This window comes from Mustela nivalis (genome assembly GCF_964662115.1).
Source record: "Mustela nivalis genome assembly, chromosome: 2".
Lineage (NCBI taxonomy): Eukaryota > Metazoa > Chordata > Mammalia > Carnivora > Mustelidae > Mustela > Mustela nivalis.
The window spans coordinates 130,634,808-130,655,084 of record NC_139021.1 but is presented as its reverse complement, the minus strand read 5'-3'; the positions used below and the strand labels follow the sequence as shown (position 1 = coordinate 130,655,084).

Genomic DNA, 20,277 nt, shown 5'->3' with positions numbered 1-20,277 from the left:
GGGCCATTCAGGTTTTGAGGACCACTTTTTTTTTTTTAACTATTTTTTAAAAAGATTTTATTAGAGAGAGAGCACACACATGCACACAAGTGGTGGGGGAGGGCAGAGAGAAGTATAAGCAATCTTCCCACTGCGCAGGGAGCCTAACATGCGGCTTAATCCCAGGACCCTGAGATCATGACCTGAGTCAAAGGCAGACACTTAACTGACTGAGCCGCCCAGGTGCTCCTTGGAGGACCACATTTTGAATCCATGTGGTTTCATCATTTCGGAAGGTGACTCCATTCCAGGTCTGTTTAAGAGTGGCTGCTGTATCCCCAGCTAAAGCTTCTCTTTATAATTCTTCATCAATAGAGATGACTCGTGGGACAAATATGGCTAAGGGATAAAATCACCAAGAACTCCTCTTTGCCTGATGTCGAGCTTTAACATTATCCTAATTAGGAAGAATTGCTGGCAAGTGGGAGGTGACTCATCCCGGGAGATATGGGCGTTCCTCAGTGCATTGTCCAATCCAGTTATAATAAAGGTGGGGTCATCCACTGTTTCCATAACTCCATAGCTAACCCCATGGAGTGGAATATGCTCTGGCTTTTATTTTATATTTATTTTTTTTTTAAGATTCATTTATATATTTTAGAAAGAGCATGAGTGGCAGAGGGAGAAGGAGAGAGAATCCCAAGCAGACTCTATGCAAAGCACAGAGCCTGAGGTAGGGCTCGATCTCATGACTCTGAGATTATGACCTGAGCCGAAACCAGAGTTGGACGCTTAACCTATTGTGCCACCCACGTGCTCCTCCTCTGGCTTTAAGGATCAGTTTTGCCATCCCAGCCATACAAAATCGGTCAAGGTGATAGTTGAATTACAAAGTTGTTGGGGTTGGGGGCGCCTGGGTGGCTCAGTGGGTTGAGCCGCTGCCTTCGGCTTGGGTCGTGATCTCAGGGTCCCGGGATCGAGTCCCGCATTGGGCTCTCTGCTCAGCAGGGAGCCTGCTTCCCTTCCTCTCTCTCTGCCTACCTCTCCGTCTACTTGTGATTTCTCTCTGTCAAATAAATAAATAAAATCTTTAAAAAAATAAAAAATAAACAAAACAAAACAAAACAAAGTTGTTGGGGAGTTCATCCCATTGTCCAACTGTTCAAATAATTCTATGTCCATGGGGTCCTTTTATTACTCTCACAGAGTAATAGGCATGAAGATTGTCTATACATGGGCTATTGCGGCAGTTTTTCTGACATTTACCTCAAAATGTCTAGCTTAGGCAAACAACAGCATTCAAGGAAAGTTAATCAGAACTGGAGTCTAACATGCTCAAAGGTGTGTTATTGAAACATAATTTTTCTCTTTAAAATCCCCCCTATTTTCATCAAAGATAACCAAATGAAGACCAATTTGTTTGTAAAACAAGTCCAGTTTTAACAAACTTGGCCTAATTATTTATGTAAGCACAGCAAGAACAGCGATTGTGACCGTGTTAGTCCTTTTAAATCTGCTTTGCTGGAGCTTTGTATAAGGAATTTTATTTTATTTGTGTGTGTATGTGTGTGTGTGTATGTATGTAAAATGTTGTTTACTTATTTATGTATTTATTTATGTAATCTCTGCATCCATCTTGGAGCTTGAACTCACAACCCTGAGATGAAGAGTTGCATGCTATTCCAACTGAGCCAGCCAGGCACCCCTACAAGGAATTGTAGACTGAACTTTTAGTAACCTTGCAAGGCCAGAAGCCAAGCCAAATTCTTGTGATCAGGTTTGCCTACAGTACCTGTAAATTTAAGTGAATTCTTCTCAAGTTCCCCCAAATAGCCCGAGTTTCCTGCATCTGCCAGGGAGTGACCTTCTTTACTCACCAGGTAAGTTTGCTGGGAACTTTGTTAGCAAGATCAGGTCAGCATTTCCATGGGGCTCCATTGGCTCCATTAAGTCAACCTTAGTTCTTTAAAACTGGTCATATCCGAGTCTATGCATGTCTTTCTCTAAATATGACCTTCCAGTCAAAGTCTTGACAAAGTAATCAATGTTTCCAATGGTGTCCTGTTACAAGGAGAACAGATTCTTCATTGCCTTAAAAGCAAGAATACTCAATGAAAGCTTGTGAATTTTGGAGGATTCAGGTAGGCAGTAAAGATAAATGTTTCAATTTGTTCACAAAGGAATATTTTATCAGGGTGCCTGGGTGGCTCAGTGGGTTGGGCCACTGCCTTCAGCTCGGGTCGTGATCTCAGGGTCCTGGGGTCGAGTCCCGCATCGGGCTCTCTGCTCAGCAGGGGGCCTGCTTCCCTTCCTCTCTCTCTGCCTGCCTCTCTGCCTGCTTGTGATCTCTCTCTGTCAAATAAATAAATAAAATCTTTAAAAAAAAATAAATAAATAAAAGGAATATTTTATCATATTTCTGTAAGTCAGATATTTTGAGAGAAAAATTTTCTTTAAATCTGGAGAAGCAAACGGAAACAGCTATGTTTCGAAGAAGAGTTATCTATAAGACTATGATCATCTTTCTCAATTCATTTAGTCCCTGTTACTAATTCTTGTTCTGATTGAATATAGCTTTTCCATTAGTGCTGGAAATTCTTAACCCAGTTTAGTTTTATGATTTCAAAGATGTCAGAAACCTGTATTTGCCAGAAAGTCCTTTTCATGAATCTCCTTGAAAATCAAACATGTTTTCAAGAGCATCAGAACAATAAATATAAATAGCAAAAGACTAGGGGTGTCTGGGTAGCTCAGTCGGTTCAGCGTCTGCCTTCAGCTCAGATCATGATCCTGGAGTCCTGGGATTGAGCCCCACATTAGGCTCCCTGCTCAAATGGGAGTCTGCTTCTCCCTCTCCCTGCCCCACCCCCTGCTTGTACTCTCTCTCCCTCAAATAAATAAATGAAATCTTTTATCTAAGAGTAAAAGATGGACATGGTGCAATACTGGATGACAGTTCATTAGAGTGCAGTTGACAAGGAAATGCAGTTACTTCTGTGACACAACATTTCAGTAACTAGAATGTCAAGTGATGACCTTATACCAGGACATCTTAAAACTTTAGAAATTTCATATAACTTCTGGAACACTTATAGCATTTACTCATACAATGTAACCTAAGAAGGTTATCACCATTTTTTTGACAGCGCTTCCCCTGTAACCCAACATGCCGAATAAATAAGCCCAATTAGATAAAACACCTTCATTTAGAATTTGAATCTTGGGAAGTTTGTTAAAAACCTCAGACGTTCGTTTGTTTGAGTTTTTTTAAAGAATTTATTTATTTATTTGAGAGAGAGAGTGAATGTGAGCATGAGTAGGAGGGGCAGAAAGAGTGGGAGAGAATCCTAAACAGACTCTGCTGAGTGCAAAGCCCAATGTGGGGCTCAGTGTCACAACCCTGAGATCATGATCTGAGCGAAAGCTAAAAGTCGGACGCTTACTGACTGTGTCACCCAGGCCTCCCCCCACTTTTTTAAAATTTAAGTAATCTCTACATTCAATGTGCAGCTTGAATTCCCAATCCCAGGAACTCCCTCCCAATTCTGGGATTAAGTAATCTCTACATTCAATGTGTGGCTTGAGCTCCCAATCCTGCCTCCAACTGAACCAGCCAGACACCCCAAAACCTCAGAAGGTTTTAAAGTAGTTGCCTTAACAAGATTATAGGTTGTTATAAAACTAAAATTTTAATTATCTGTTTAACTAAGGTGGCAATAAAAGATTCTATAGAAGGTTGTATAGTTATTAGCAAAACTTAGTTCCTTTAATATTGAGGAAGTTTTAACTTCCTTTTTTTTTTTTAAAGATTTTATTTATTTATTTGTCAGGGATAGAGGGAGAGAGAGTGAGCAAGCACAGGCAGACAGAGGCAGAGGGAGAAGCAGGCTCCCTGCCGAGCAAGGAGCCCAATGTAGAACTCGATCCCAGGACGCTGGGATCATGACCTGAGCCAAAGGCAGCTGCTTAACCAACTGAGCCACCCAGGCATACCAAGTTTTAACTTTGTTAAGTAATCAAAGACCTGATCATGACAAAATATAGAAACTGGTTTTTCTGGGCAGATAAAGGAAAGGAAAATACTTTTTTTTTTTTTTTTTAATAATTTCTTATCAAGACCAGACCAACAATCTAAGAAAACTTTGTTTCTCTCTCTTTTTTTTTTTTGTGGAAGATTTTATTTCTTTATTTGACAGAGAGACTCTCAGAGAGAGCACAAGTAGGCAGAGCAGCAAGCAGAGGGGGAGGGAGAAGCAGGCTTTCTGCTGAGCAGGGAGCCTTACATGGGGCTCAATCCTAGGACCCTGGGATCATGACCTGAGCTGAAGGCATTTACTTAAGCTACTGAGCCACCCAGGCACCACAGAACTTTGTGTTTTTAACAGAGAAAAAAGCCAAATCTCAGTTTAACACCAATGTACTTTTATTTTTTTAATGAGTACACTTTATTTTTATTCTTATTTATTTACTTTTGTAAAGGAAGCTCTATTCCCAACATGGAGCTTGAGCTCACAACCCTGAGATCAGGAGTCACAGAATTTACTCTCTGAGCCAGGCAGGCACCCCTACCAATATACTTTATTTTTTATTTATTTATTTTTAAAAAGATTTTTATTTATTTATTTGACAGACAGAAATCATTAGTAGGCAGAGAGGCAGGCAGAGAGAGGGGCGGAAGCAGACTTTCTGCTGAGCAGAGAGCCCGATGGGCTTGATCCCAGGACCCTGAGATTATGACCCCAGCCGAAGGCAGACGCTCAACCCACTGAGCCACTCAGGAGCCCCAATAAAATATTTTTTAAAAATAAAAAATAAAATGCTTTTATTCCATCGGGTGCCTGTGTGACTCAGTTGGTTGAGCTTCCAACTCTTGATTTCAGCTCAGGTAATGATCTCAGGGTTGTGAATTTAGCCCTGCATCCAGCTCTGTTTTGGGCGTGAAGCCAGTTTGAGATTCTCTTTCCTTCTCCTGTTGTCTCCTCCTCACCTCACCCTCCTATCCCCCCAACCAAAGAAACAAAGAAACTCATTCATTCCAATCTTAGTCAGTTCTGAACATGCTTAAAATTCTTTTCCAAGAATTCTACTTCACATACTTACAGCTCCCTTTATACATTCAGATTTAGTCATAAGCGTTCTTTCTCTAAATAAGAGAAATTTATTGTCTCTTATAGGACAGCCTCATTGTAGGACAAAATATGTTCTTTTCGCTCAACAAAAGTGTATTCTTTTTTTTTTTTTTTAAAGATTTTATTTATTTATTTGACAGAGAGAGATCACAAGTAGGCAGAGAGGCAGGCAGAGAGAGAGAGAGAGGAGGAAGCAGGCTCCCCGCTGAGCAGAGAGCCCGATGCGGGACTCGATCCCAGGACCCTGAGATCATGACCTGAGCCGAAGGCAGCGGCTTAACCCACTGAGCCACCCAGGTGCCCAACAAAAGTGTATTCTCATCCTTGTACCATTTTATTTATTCAGTCTACTCGTCCTTAACAATTACTTATGAAAATTTTGAGATAGACAAAATTGATCTTCATTTTAAGTCATCTTTTTGCTGACAAATTGCAACAGAGATAACATGAATTTATTTGACATTTTAGTAAACCTTGATAGAATAAAAGTTTATATTTAATACTGATAACTCTAAAGACATGTTTATTTTAATTAAACCAACTATCTTGAGTTAGCTTTGATACTGAGTATGTTGCACGTCCTCCAAAAAATCAGTTTTGTTCCCCACTGTCAGTTTTACCTGGGGCTCCAGTGAGGAAATCTGAACTGGGTGGTTTAAGTCCAGGGGAACCTCTGGGCCTCTTTGTGTTGATTTGGGAGGTGCTTCAGTTTGAACCTCATGAAGAAGTAGCCAAACAGCTTGGGGTGCCATTTGCTCCTTGATGGCAAGGGTAGGAGGAGCAGGAGCCCATAGTGTTGGAGGTGCTGAGGATGGTACAGGAGCTGGCTAGCCAGTGGTAGTGCAGGAGCCGGAGGCCGAGGCCGAGGTGTAGGGGAGCCATTGGCAAGGCCAGAGCCAGACTGCAAGTTTGGACTAACATTCCTTTATCTCCGTCTCCTGTCTTTCCTTTTGCCAAGCCAGGCTTTTTTTCTCTGGCTGTTTTTCAGCCCTCTGAACCATTTGTTCAAAATATGTCCTAATGGACTTTCTTCAGGAGCAGAAGGCGTATTCCCTATCTCCCTAGGTGAAAGTTCAGAATGAACACAGAAGGAACAAAATGATAACTAAACGAAACCAAGAGTACCTCCATTAGTATTCATTCTTCCCCCACAAGTCAGGGGTTTCACTGACTGAATGAACCAAATGGCTTCTTAGTTTTTTGTTCTCCCCCAAATTCAGAGCTTCACCAGCTGAACCAGGTGGCTTCCTAGACAAAGCTAAGAAAACCAAACTAAACCCCACTATTTGGAGGCAACCAAATGGGAGGAAGGAATTCAAGAGAGCCATTCAGTGGCCATCTTTCCTCTGAGCTTAACATATACATAGGCCAGGTGGTGTTTTTAGAATATTTTCTTCTCAATCATAGGTTTATAATTAAAAGTAGACCAGTCAGCCAATATTATCTCTAGGAGGCTTTGAAAGGGTATAGAAATATTACTTCTCATCTGGTACATATACTCACATAGGTACAAATTCCAACAGAGATCCTGCCAACTATGTACCCTAGCTTCCTGTTTACTTCTCATTGTTCCTCTTTCCATCAGTACCCTCACAAATTTCAGTGGCCTCTGCCATAACTCCAAGCTATGCAAGCCTAAACAAATAGGTTATGAAAACCCGACAGATGGTTCGAAAGAACCCAATAGCAGGGAACTAAAGAAGTACAGGGTCCAATAGGCATTTATTGGGGGGAACTTACCAGGAGCCAAATTTCTAGGGCCTGCTACTTCTGATTCATTTCTCTGTTTCACCAAATGCATTTAAGACAGTTGGTGCCAGTTCTGGGCAGCTGAGAAAGAAAGTCCTCGAAATGAAACAGGTTTCAGGGTTCCCAGACAGACTAGGTGACGTGCTGTGGATAAAATCCAGAGGTAGAGGAAGGGATGGCAGTAGAACAAGAAAGGAATTTATTTCTGTGATGCCATTACCCGGAATACAGTGGACTAACATCTCAAAGACTGTCTTTTTTTTTTTTTTTTTCAAAGACTGTCTTGAAGGGCTGAAAATACTTCTAGGTTGATATAAGGAAATTGTGGACAAAGGTCGGTGAATACATGCAGGTGGGCAGTAAAGGTTAGGTCGATCATTGTTGTGATGTCAGTCCTACAGGGTCTCGCTGGCTCAGGGCCGTTGTTATTGCTTGAGGGATGCTCACAGGATGCTCTGCCCACTTGGTCTTTTGCCTGAGTTAAGAGATAAGCTGGAAAGAACTTAAGCAATTAGAAAGTACAGACTGAGGTCCCAATGGGGGTGGTTGAAGTCCTCTTTCATCTTCCCTCTACTGCCTCTGCCTTATGGTGTTAGTTCCTTTGTTAAGAAGTTCTTTATGCTTCTTGCTGGAGCAGAATAAAAAATTCATATTTAAAAAAATTCATATTTGTCATATTTTCAGAATATAATCTCTGAAGTTTTAATGACCAAGAATTATCTTTCTTTAGTATCATGGTTACAAATATAATTTGCAATCATAGGATTTTTGTGTTTTATACAGTGATTATGAGGTAGTGTTGAGCTCTTCAAAGCTTTGCAAATCAGCAAAATCTAACTGCTGATTGAAGTATGTTTTTAGTTATCACAATTCCTGGATTCTATACTATGGAGACAATGAGAGGGTAAGAATCTAGGGAAAAAGCAGTCAGTCAGACTGGATTCATCATTAAGTCCTCAGTTTCTTTCTTTTTTTTTTTTTTTCTTTTTTAAAGATTTTATTTATTCATTTGACAGACGGAGATCACAAGTAGGCAGAGAAATAGGCAGAGAGAGAGGAGGAAGCAGGCTCCCCACTGAGCAGAGAGCCTGATGCGGGGCTCGATCCCAGGACCCTGGGATCATGACCTGAGCCGACGGCAGAGGCTTTAACCCACTGACCCACCCAGGCACCCCAAGTCCTCAGTTTCTTGACTAAGGGAGGGAAAGAGAAGTTTTGCACATACACAAAAATTGCAGGCACATCTCAACTTGATTGAGTCTTGTGCTTCCTGGTAGGTGAAGATATACTGGTTTCTGTATTGGATTGTGGTTGTAAAATGGGGGAAGAAGAAAAATATCACCACCACTATCAGAGGTAGGTAGTTTCTGATTTCCCTTAATTGTAATTTTTTGGCCTCTCTGTAAAGCAGTGCTAGTTAGAATAGTAAGGAAGGGGGCGCCTGGGTGGCTCAGTGGGTTGGGCCTCTGCCTCCAGCCCGGGTCATGATCCCAGGATCCTGGGATCGAGTCCCACATCGGGCTCTCTGCTAGGCAGGGAGCCTGCTTCTTCCTCTCTCTCTTTCAGCCTGCCTCTCTGCCTACTTGTGATCTCTGTCTGTCAAATAAATAAATAAAATCTTAAAAAAAAAAAAAGAATAGTAATGAAGAGATATGTGAGTATAGAGAAAAGGTCAAGGGATGCCTGGGTGGCTCAGTTGGTTAAGCAGCTGCCTTCGGCTCAGGTCATGATCCCAGCGTCCTGGGATCGAGTCCCACATTGGGCTCCTTGCTCCGCAGGGAGCCTGCTTCTCCCTCTGACTCTGCCTTCCACTGTGTCTGCCTGTGCTCGCTCCCGCTCACTCTCTCTCTGACAAATAAATAAATCTTTAAAAAAAAAAAAAAAGAAAAAAGGTCAAAATGGGAGACACTGTGTTTATGAATTGAAAAATCCCAGTCGCCATGTGGATGACTGATATATATGTCAGTCTGATTACCAGCAGTCAAGCTGACTTCCCGCTTTATTACATATTCTTCTTCAGTAGTCCTCTCATTGTTTCTTTTTCTTTTTCTTTTTATATTATTATTTTTTTCTTCAAAATTTTATTTATTTTTTTGACAGACAGAGATCACAAGTAGGCAGAGAGGCAGGTAGAGAGAGAGAGAGAGAGAGGGAAGCAGGCTCCCTGCTGAGCAGAGAGCCCGATGTGGGGCTCCATCCCAGGACCCTGAGATCATGACCTGAGCTGAAAGCAGAGGCTTTAACCCACTGAGCCAGCCAGGCACCCCTCTTTTTATATTATTAAAAAAATGTTTTTATTTGAATTCTTGATGTGCAGGAAGTGATTAAGAATGAAAGAATTCAGGTAAAAAGAGCAGACAAATGATTTGGTTCACAAAAGAAAGGAATGAAAAAATGAATAGCGGGGCGCCTAGGTGGCTCAGTGGGTTAAAGCCTCTGCCTTCGGCTCAGGTCATGATCTCAGGGTCCTGGGATCGAGTCCGCATCAGGCTCTCTGCTCAGCGGGGAGCCTGCTTCCCCCTCTCTGCCTGCCTCTCTGCCTACTTGTGATCTCTCTCTGTCAAATAAATAATTAAAATCTTAAATAAATAAAATCTTTAAAAATAAATAAATAAATAAAATCTTAAAAAAAAAGAATAGCTTGAAAAAGACTGGGAGAATAGTAACAGCTAACATTTAAATATAATATTTAGTTTATGTTGGGAATTATATTAAGCATTTATTTACATATATTAACCATATATTAACTCACTTAAGCTTCATAAAAACCCTCATAGATTCTGAAGTTGACACCCAGGTTAAGTAGTTTGCTCAAGGTCACACAGCTAGTTAGAGGTAGAGTCTAATTTGAACTCAATCAGGCTCACTCCAGAGTCCATACTTATAAGTTCTTTTGATGATTTGATCAATTTTGATCATAAGTAAAAAATAAATAGTTTAAAAATTAAAAATAGATTAGTTGAAATAAGAAAAGTTCAAACCAAGAAAATAATGCTAGTGCTAGATTACTTGACAGGTAGACTATACCCCTGCGTACGTCCCCAGCAAAGCAGGGAGTTTTGGTATTTTGAAAAAGCATTAATATAGTCATTGTGAGGAAAATCAGAACTTAGTTGGATATCCTCAAACTTATTTTACACTGTAATATTATTTTTAGTTTGAACAATGTAAGACATCATAATCTTTTTCCATAGTTAGGATTTGTAGAAGTCTACATCTAGCCCTGTAGAGGGCTTCGTAGTTTTATACTTAGAGTGAAGGGTAAAATATGATTATCAGAAGAATATTTCTTACCTCCCCCTTCATTCCAAAAATAAGTAAACATTTAACGTCACTAATTAGTTTTCAGGATTTCAGAGTGCAAAATTATTAAGAATTCTCTGCTTACATTCCAGGGCTTAAAATTACATTGAAATCATTAAGTTATTTTCAGGAATATTGAAAAACAATAACAAAACTTGGTGATTTTTATATCCCTGTGTAACAACATTCAACTGAGAAAATTTGAAGATCAGGTTGGCTTTTTCAACAAGTCATCATTGGGCAGCATCCCATCTAGCAAGTAGAAATGAGGGCTGGAAGACTTTTATAACCAGAACGGGGAAGAGATAAAGAAAGAGTGGGCACGTTCCTGGAGAAGGTTGAAACTACATTTAGGTTAAGTATTAAGAGTTGGTCTGGTGATATGAGCTTAGCGCAAGTGACTCCATTTTGGGCCTGTTGTTTCTTTTTTAAAAAATATTTTATTATTATTTTTAAAGATTTTATTTATTTGACACAGAGAGAGAGCTCATAAGCAGGGGGAACCACAGAGAGAGAGGGATACACAGACTCCCTGCTGAGCAGGGAGCCCGATGCAGGGCTCAATCCCAGGACCCGGAGATCATGATCTGAGCTGAAGGCAGATGCTTAACCGGCTGAGCCACCCAGGCTCCCCAATTTTATTAGCTATTTCAGAGATGGAGAGAGAAAAGGAAGCATGAGTGGGCAGAGGGAGAGAGGGAGAAGCAGACGCCTTGCTGAGCAGAGAACCCCATGTGGGGCTCCATCCCAGGATGCTAGGATAATGACCTGAGCTGAAGGCAGATACTTAACCAACTGAGCCATCCAGGCACCCCCTGATGTTGCTTTTTTTAAAGGGTTTTTCTTTTTTGTTTTTAATTTTATTTATTATTTGACAGAAAGTACAAGCAGTACAAGCAGCAAAGAAAGGGAGAACCACATTCCCACTGAGCAGAGAGCCTGACAGGGGCCTCCAGCTGAGGGCCCTGCCTGGGTCATGACCTGAGCTGAAGGCAGACATTTAACTGCTTAATAACTGCTTAACTGCTTAACCAACTGAGCCATCCAGGTGCCGCCCATCCCCCCAACGCTCGTTGTTTTTTCTTAACAGATATTAACAGGTTTTGTTTTTCTTTAGGAAGATTAGATTGATTTTTTTTCTTTTTAATTAAAAAAAAATATGAAAACATGGCTAAAATAGGGGTGCCTTGGTGGCTCAGTGGGTTAAGCCTGTGCCTTTGGCTCAGATCATGATCTCAGGGTCTTGGGATTGAGTCCCGCATCGGGCTCTCTGCTCAGCAGGGAGCCTGCTTCCCCCTCTCTCTGCCTGTCTCTCTGCCTATTTGTGATCTCTCTCTCTCTGTCAAATAAATAAAAATCTTTAAAAAAAAAAAAGATGGCTAAAATATTATGAAACTAGATCACAAGTTTAGCATTCCAGTAATCGTTGGTATTATTTTTTGCCATTCTCTGACGTACAATTAGGTTATGCCCATTCCTCAGTCTGACTTAAGTTCTTGCCAATTACTTTTCTGACTCATGGTTGTGCAACTTTTAAGCTAATGCCCTGTTTTCCATTTCTGATTTCTGAATGCACTCATTTTCTACCAATTTATCATTTGCCACTTTGTAAATTCAGCTATTTCATGTTAAGCCACCTAAAGCAAGTAAGAAGACAACTAGAATTTCTGAAATAAAAAATTAAGTTTAAAAATCACTAAGCAAATGTTGAATAATAAAACAAAATTACAAGAAAGCAACATATGTCATGGGATGAGCCAGAAAACTTTGTTTTGAATCCTATTCTTTGATACAGAAAACTATGAATTTGGTCGTTACTTAACTGATTTGAACCTCAGTATTCTGAATTTGTAAAGCAGTAATAATAATATCCATCTTCAGGTGCCTGGGTGGCTCAGTGGGTTAAAGCCTCTGCCTTCAGCTCAGGTCATGATCCCAGGGTCCTGGGATTGAGCCCCAAATGGGGCTCTCTGTTGAGCAGGGAGCCTGCTCCCCCCACCCCCCTCTGCCTGCCTCTCTGCCTACTTGTGATCTCTGTCTGTCAAATAAATAAATAAAATCTTTAAAAAAAATAATATCCATCTTCTACCTTGTAGGATTATTGGTGGTGTTTGGCATGTATTAGAGGTGGTATTTGTAAGGCACCTGATGTGGTGTGCTTGGCACATAGTCTTTATTGTTATGGGCAAACTAAATATGTAAGGATTAAAATGTCACAGCTATACCACAGATATGCTAATCATAAATCAGCCTTTTCTTCCACAGTCAAACCTGTGGAACCTAATGACCATCATTAGGCTAATTTTGATCTAAAGTATTGCTCGTATTTAAAATTAAATTACATTACTTCACATAAATTCTGGCGCTTGGGTGGCTCAATTGGTTGAGTATCTACCTTCCCCTAGGTCATGATCTCAGGGTCCTAGGATCCAGCCTTGCATGGGGCTCCCTGCTTGATGGAGAGCCTGCTTCTCCTTCTCCCTCTGCTGCTCCCTCTGCTGTTCACTCTGCTCGTGCTGTCTCTCACTCTCTCTCTCAAATAATAAATAAAATCTTTTAAAAAGTTTAAAAAATAATAATAATCAAAAAGCTCTGCATAGTAAACTATCAAAAACTGAAAGACAACTTACCGAATGGGTGAATACATTTGCAAATGATATATCCAATAAAACATTAGTATCCAAAATATATAAAGAACTGATACAACCCAACATAAAAAAAAAAAACAAAAACCAAATAATCCAATTAAAAAATGGACAGAGACATGAACAGACATTTCTCCAAAGAAGATATGCAGATGGCCAGTGGACGCATAAGATCCTCAACATCACTCATCATCAGAGAAATGCAAATCAAAACCACAATGAGATATCACCTCACACTTTGACCAGAATGGCTAAAATAACTCAAGAAACAGGTATCGGCAAGGCTATGGAGATACAGGATCCCTCGTGCACTGTTGGTGGGAACACAAACTGGTTGAAGACAGTATAGAAGTTCCTCAAATAATTAGAAGTAGAATTACCATATGATCCAGTAATTCCACTACTGCATATTTACCCAAAGAATACAAAAATATTAATTCCAAAGGATGTATGCACTCTCATGATTATTGCAGCATTATTTAAAAAAGCCAAATTATGGAAGCAGTCCAAGTATCCATCAATAGAAGCATGGATAAAGAAGATGTGAGACATACATACACACACTGGAATATTATTTTAGGCATAAAAAAAGAATGAAATCTTGTCATTTGCAACAACATACATAGAGCTAGAGAATATTCTCTAGCTCCTAAGAATGTATAGAGTTGTTGAAACTATTATTGTATACCCTAAACTAACACTATGTTAACTGTACTGGAATTAAAATTTTAAAAAAGTAATACTTATTTTAAAAATACATGATTTAATTAAAAAATTGGTACGCCTGGGTGGCTCAGTTGGTTAAGCGTCTGCCTTCAGCTCAGGTCATGATCCCAGCGTTCCTGGGATCGAGTCCCACATCGGGCTCCTTACTTAGCAGGGAGCCTGCTTCTCTCTCTGTCTCTTCCTGCCATTCTGTCTGCATGTGTTCACTCTCTCTCTCTGACAAATAAATAAAATCTTAAAAAAAAAAAAAAAAAAGATTTGGGGCGCCTGGGTGGCTCAGTGGATTAAGCCGCTGCCTTCGGCTCAGGTCATGATCTCAGTGTCCTGGGATCGAGCCCCGCATCGGGCTCTTTGCTCAGCAGGAGCCTGCTTCTCTCTCTCTCTCTCTGCCCGACTCTCCGCCGACTTGTGATCTCTCTCTCTGTCAAATAAATAAATAAAAAATCTTTAAAAAAAAAAAAAGATTTTTAAAAAATAGCCCACCTGGATAGTTCATGCAATTTGAAAATTGTATTTATTGATGAAAATCTAGAACTTAATACTAAATCTGCTTATTGGATTTTTATTCCTAAAACAAATTTTTCTAGGACTATGAGCATTTATATTTTTATTATGTTTCATCAACAACAAATTTTCAAAAATACTAAGAAGAAAATAATGATCCTGCTTTGAAGTTTAAAAAAAATGCCTTTAAAATATTTTTATAAGAATTCTAAGGGGCGCCTGGGTCGCTCAGTGGGTTAAGTGTCTGCCTTTGGCTCAGGTCATCATCCTAGTTTCCTGGGATTGAGCCATGCTCCCTGCTCAGTGCGGAGTCTGCTTCTGCATTTCCCTTTCCCCCTGCCCCTGTGCATGTGCTCACTCTCTCAATAAATAAAATCTTACAAAAAAATAATTCCTTTGATAAGTAAAGCATCTCTTCATTTTAGGATCAGAGATAGTAAATAAAAAGTCAAATATCTTGCCTAGTTCTAGGAGATGGTTTCTTCTATCTGGTATCTTACCTGGGAATAGACAAGAAATAGAATTTTTTAAAATGCTCATAGTACTATTTTTGTGTTAATAATAAAAGTTCACAGTGAGAAGAATTTGAAAAGACTTTACAGATTGACCCTTTGCTTACAATGCTGTTTTTCAGCTGATGATATTCTATCAGTAATATTTATTGTATTGGGTTTTCAACATTGCTGTAATTCGAGAGCACTCCTAATGATAGGAAGATACATATATATGATTTTACATTTAAGTTTCTACTTTTTTTCAGGTATGACAGCAGTTATCTGTACTTACCCTCTTGACATGGTGAGAGTACGCCTAGCATTCCAGGTGAAAGGGGAACACACTTACACAGGAATTATTCATGCATTCAAAACGATTTATGCAAAGGTATTTCACATTTACTTTTCTCACCTTTATTGTGCCCCCCTCTTTTTTATGTAAGCTCCATGTTCAACATGGGGCTTGAACTCTTGACCCCAAGATCAAGAGTCTCAAGCTCCACTGATAATTTGAATGTTACCTAAACTCTTTTGTTTATGGTTATTGATATTAATAATTGTGACACATCTATGTTTCGGGGGGGTTCCAAAATAATTTTTTCATTGGAATGTATGCTTTTGTTTTTTGATGTTTTCATACTAAGCACAATGTAATCTTCCTTCTAATTTTTCTTCATTCAAAAGGAAGGAGGTTTCCTTGGATTTTACAGAGGTCTGATGCCCACTATATTAGGAATGGCTCCATATGCAGGTATTTTCAAATTTGCCAGAATCTTGATCTCTTATTCTTTTTTAAGAATGATTTTTAAATTTTAGCATTTTGTATTCAAGTCCTTATTCACTCTGGATTTATTTTTTTCTTCCTTGAGGATAATCATTTGATCGAGGACCATTTATTAAATAGCCCCTCCTTTCCCCAGTGATCTGCAGTGGTACTTCTGAACATAATAGGTGCAATTTTATGAATCTTTATATTTGGTAGGACAAGTCCCTTTACCTTCTTTTTTTTTTTAAGATCTTATTTATTTATTTGACAGAGAGAGAGAGATCACAAGCAGGCAGAGAGAGAGGCAGAGAGAGAGAGGGAAACAGGCCCCCCGCCCAGCAAAGAGCCCAGTGGGGGGCTCGATCCCAGGACCCTGAGACCATGATCTGAGCTGAAAGCAGAGGCTTCAACCCACTGAGCCACCCAGGCACCCCTTTTCTCTCTTTTTTTTTTTTTTTTTAAGATTTTATTTATTTATTTGACAGAGAGAGATCACAAGCAGGCAGAAAGGGAGGCAGAGAGAGAGAGGGAAACCTTTTCTTTTTTTTTTAAAGGAAAATAAGAACTATAGATATTCTCTTATTCTATGCACTTTTTAGAATTAGTTTTTGATATGGCACAAAAACCCTTGTTGGGATTTTGAATGAAATTTTATACAGATCTTGCACATTTTTGTTAGATATATTTATAGATACCATATAAGCTGTGTTGTGTCTTTTAGAAAATTGCATTTCAGTTTGTTGTTTGATTTAATTTTATCTGACCCTATAGCTAGCCATTATCCTACTTATTGATATTATAGCCAGCTGCTACATTACTTATAGATGCTTTGGGGTTTCTGTGTGGGAAATTCATATCCTGTACAAATAATACCATTTTTCTTATTTCCATTCTAACCCTTATTTCCTTATTTATTTATGTTTATCTTAGCTTACTATAACAGCTAAGGACCTACAGTATAGCAGTGAACAGAAGTGAAGTTACTGGGCATTTTAGCTCCTTAATGATTTTAAAGGGACTGTTTGTAATACTTCTTTACTTAGCATAATGTTCATATATGGCATAAAGGAAGTTTTGGTGAAAATTTATGTGAATTGATGTTGAATTTTATTAGACATCCTTTCCTATATTTACGAATGTGGTCATACAGTTTTTCCTTTAATCTGTTAATATGATGAATGGTCATAATAGGTGTTCTAAGATCAACCCAAATTGATTATGAAAAAATGACCTTTTTATGTCCTGTTGAATTAAGTTTGCTTATTGTTCTTAGAAGTTTTACGTCTGTATTCCTAAATGAGATTAGCTTGTAATTTTCTTTTTGTAATATCCTTCTGTGGTTTGGGTATCAAAATTATATAGGTCTTACAAATGAGTTGAAGAGAATTTCCTCATTTTCCATCTTCAGGAATAATCTCTAATAAAATGATTAGAATTATCTGTTTTTTGAAAGTTTTTATTGTGGATGATTTTTTAAAAAATATTTTATTTATTTATTTTGATAGGCAGAGATCACAAGTAGGCAAAGAGACAGGCAGATAGAGAGGAGGAAGCAGTCTCCCTGCTAAGCAGAGAGCCCAATGCGGGGCTTGATCCCAGAACCCTGAGATCATGACCTAAAGCAGAGGCTTTAACCCACTGAGCCACCCAGGCACTCCTCATTGTGGATGATTCTTAAATACTGGTCTAATTTCTTAAATGGTTGTAGAACCATTCAGATTTTCTATCTTTTGTGGACCATTTTCGGTAATTCATACCTTTCTTTACCATTTTGAACTTGACCCTTTTGTATTAGTTTCCTTTTTTTTTTTTGACTAAAGATTTCCCTTATTTCATATTTTTTTTTACATCTGTTCTATTGTCCTTTTTTCATTTTTATTTGTTTAATCATTTATTAGATTTTTGCAAGGAATCAGTTTTGGCTTTTGTTTTCTTCTCTAGTCTACCTTTATTTTCCATTTCATTGATTCTTACTCATTTCTTAATTATCTCCTTCCTTAGGTTTATTCTTCAGCTGGATGCTTACCTCATTTATTTTCAACCTTTGGGGTTTTTTTTCCCTAATAAAGTCTTTCCCCTGCTAAATCCTACTTCAGCTGTATCCCATGAGTTTATTTTATTCATTGTTTTTACTTAAAATGTGGAAATTTTCAAACATGTTCAAAAGTAGATAATAGTATACTGAGCTACCATGCACCTAGCATCTACCTTCAACAATGATCAACTCACTACCAATCTTTTTTCACCTATGCCCCTAAATACTCCCTCCACTCTCATCCCAAATTGTTTTAAAGCAAATCCATTTTATTTCATCTACAGTATTTCAGTATTCTGAAATATGCTCTATGCTTTTTTTTTTAAAGATTTTATTTATTTGTATGACACACAGAGAGAGAAATCACAAGTAGGCAGAGAGGCAGGCAGAGAGAGAGGAGGAAGCAGGCTCTCCACTGAGCAGAGAGCCCGATGTGGGACTCGATCCCAGGACCCTGAGATCATGACCTGAGCCAAAGGCAGAGGCTCAACCCACTGAGCCACCCAGGAGCCCTGTATGCTTTTTCTTTTAAAGCATAACCATACACTTTTGCTTTTCAAACAAAACCATGAGTATTTGCCTAGTGTATTTTCAGCTTTTTATTTGCTGCTTTTTCATGTCTTCGTGTTTTAGGTATTCCTTTTGCAATCATTATGTAATTGGGTATTTTTAAAAATTTGTACTTGTTTCTATACTTTGTTATTTGATTTCTACCCGTGGGCTTTTCTTTTTATGTTTTTAAAAATTTCTTTCTTGTTTGCTTATTTTCTGAACTCTTACCCACTGTTTTGTATAAATTTACTTGCCCCTTTCTATGGTTGTTGGTCTTTAATTATGAGTCCATTACTTGATCTTAATCTCCCAAGTTTCAGACCCAGTGATTCCATCTTCTGCAGACCCAGTGGCAAGATCCATCTCAATAGCTTTCTGCTATTGGCTTCATTATTTAGAGTTACTTCACCTCTCTCATGGGCCCACAACTCCCTAGTGGGTTCCAGCTTATATTTTTGGAAGGCTATGGTGCTGGGGTTCTCAAAGACCTTTTCAGCCTTTTTGGAAGTCCAATAGCAATGACATAGTCATTCAGAGTACCTATATTGCTGTTATGTTGGAAGCAGAACTTTATAATTTTTTGCTCTATTTTCTTCTCTAAGTTTTTTGTTTTTAAAATATTTTTAACCTAATTATATATATACATAATTTTGTTTCTTCATTTTTCCCCATTTCCCAAACATTTTTCATATGTTTGAATATTCTTTACAAATGTCATTTTTATTAGTTGTCATATTTCACTGAATACTATTCCACATCATTTAGATATTTCTAATTTTTTAACTTACTTTTAACCTGCAATTAATTTCCTCATTATGAACCTTTTCAGATTTTAGATTGACTTTAAAATAGACTTCCCAAATATAAAAGTATATGAATATTCTAAAATTATATATCACCAGTTCAAAATACTGTAATAAGAATTTTGTATAAAGAATAAATGTATATATTGAGGTATTCACCTAGACTGAATTTTTGTTAGTGCTCATTTCTTGTTAAGCATCAAGAATATTTTAAATATATTTTACAATTTAGTAGATATCAAGTTATCTTGAGTAATGTTTAATTATTAGAATTGCTTGGGGGCGCCTGGGTGGCTCAGTCGGTTAAGCCTCTGCCTTCGGCTCAGGTCATGATCCCAGGGGCCTGGGATCGAGTCCCACATTGGGCTCTCTGCTCAGCAGGGAGCCTGTCTCTCCTCATCTCTCTCTCTGTCTGTCTCTCTGCCTATTTGTGATCTCTCTCTCTGTCAAATAAATAAATAAAATCTTAAAAAAAAAAGTTAAAAATTATTAGAATTGCTTGAATTCCATTCTTGATTTTGTTAATATAGACTTTAATGGGTCTATTATAAAATCATGTAAATGTTCAGCAAGCACCAAGTACATGTTATTGATAAATTAATATTTATTAGATTTCACATGTCTTGTGATCCAATATGAACATTTCTTTCATGGTTACAACTCTGCCCTGAAGACAAAATTAGACGCTGAGTTAAAATAACAATTCTTTGTCACTCCTGAAGTTTTTTTTATCTTATCACCATCATTGTTAATATTTATATAAGTTGTCATATTTACTTGTAATTATTAGTCATGAATTTTAACTTTCACCCATGTGAAACCTTGGAAACTATTTAATTCTATTAATAAAGTGGCATTTATAACCAACTACTGCCTTTATTCAATAAACTGAAGTATATATTAGTGTATGAAAACCACGGCTATACTTTTTATAGGTGGTTATTTTGTCATCTTTAGGTTATTTATAAATGTTAATTAAACCTTTTTCTTATAGAATAACCCAAACATCAGAAATCAGGAAATGTATAGTTTGTTCCTTAATTGTTTATTATGAAGAATAGTGTCTTTTTATGACTCATGTAATATTAAGCATCATGGTGAATCTATATTTTGTTTTTCAGGTGTTTCATTTTTTACTTTTGGTACCTTAAAGAGTGTTGGGCTTTCCCATGCTCCTACCCTTCTTGGCAGACCTTCATCAGACAATCCTAATGTCTTAGTTTTGAAAACCCACATAAACTTACTTTGTGGTGGTGTTGCTGGAGCAATAGCACAGACAATATCGTAAGTTTCTTCATCATCTTAATTCAATCTAATCACAGTTTCAGTCTTGATTTTCAGCATTAGTTAATCATTTTATTTTTTCTAATAGATAATTTAAACACAGGATCCCTTGCAAAATATAAGCTGTAATCTAATACATTTTTCCAGATGTAGCACTTTAAGCATTTTGTAAATAATAAGGTGCCAAATTGACCAAGTTAATTTGAACCCATCCAGATTCCTGTGCATTCATTTAAAAGAAAGAAAGAGGGGCACCTGGATGGTTCAGTCCATATAGCATGTGATTCTTGATCTTGGACTTGTAAGTT

The 20,277-nt window shown here is 38.2% G+C and overlaps 1 protein-coding gene across 3 annotated transcripts in view; it reads left to right on the top strand.

Moving 5' to 3' along the window:
• Positions 1-20,277, top strand: part of SLC25A16 (solute carrier family 25 member 16) — a 48,812-nt gene that overhangs the window by 22,710 nt on the left and 5,825 nt on the right. For 2 of the 3 annotated variants that reach the window (XM_082715030.1, XM_082715028.1), the window contains exons 5-7: positions 14,796-14,917; positions 15,214-15,280; positions 19,807-19,969. In XM_082715030.1, coding sequence (XP_082571156.1) covers positions 14,796-14,917; positions 15,214-15,280; positions 19,807-19,969 — 352 coding nt within the window. Of the gene's footprint in view, positions 1-1,618; positions 1,860-14,795; positions 14,918-15,213; positions 15,281-19,806; positions 19,970-20,277 lie in introns of those variants that run through there. The other variant, XM_082715029.1, reaches the window with a different exon arrangement.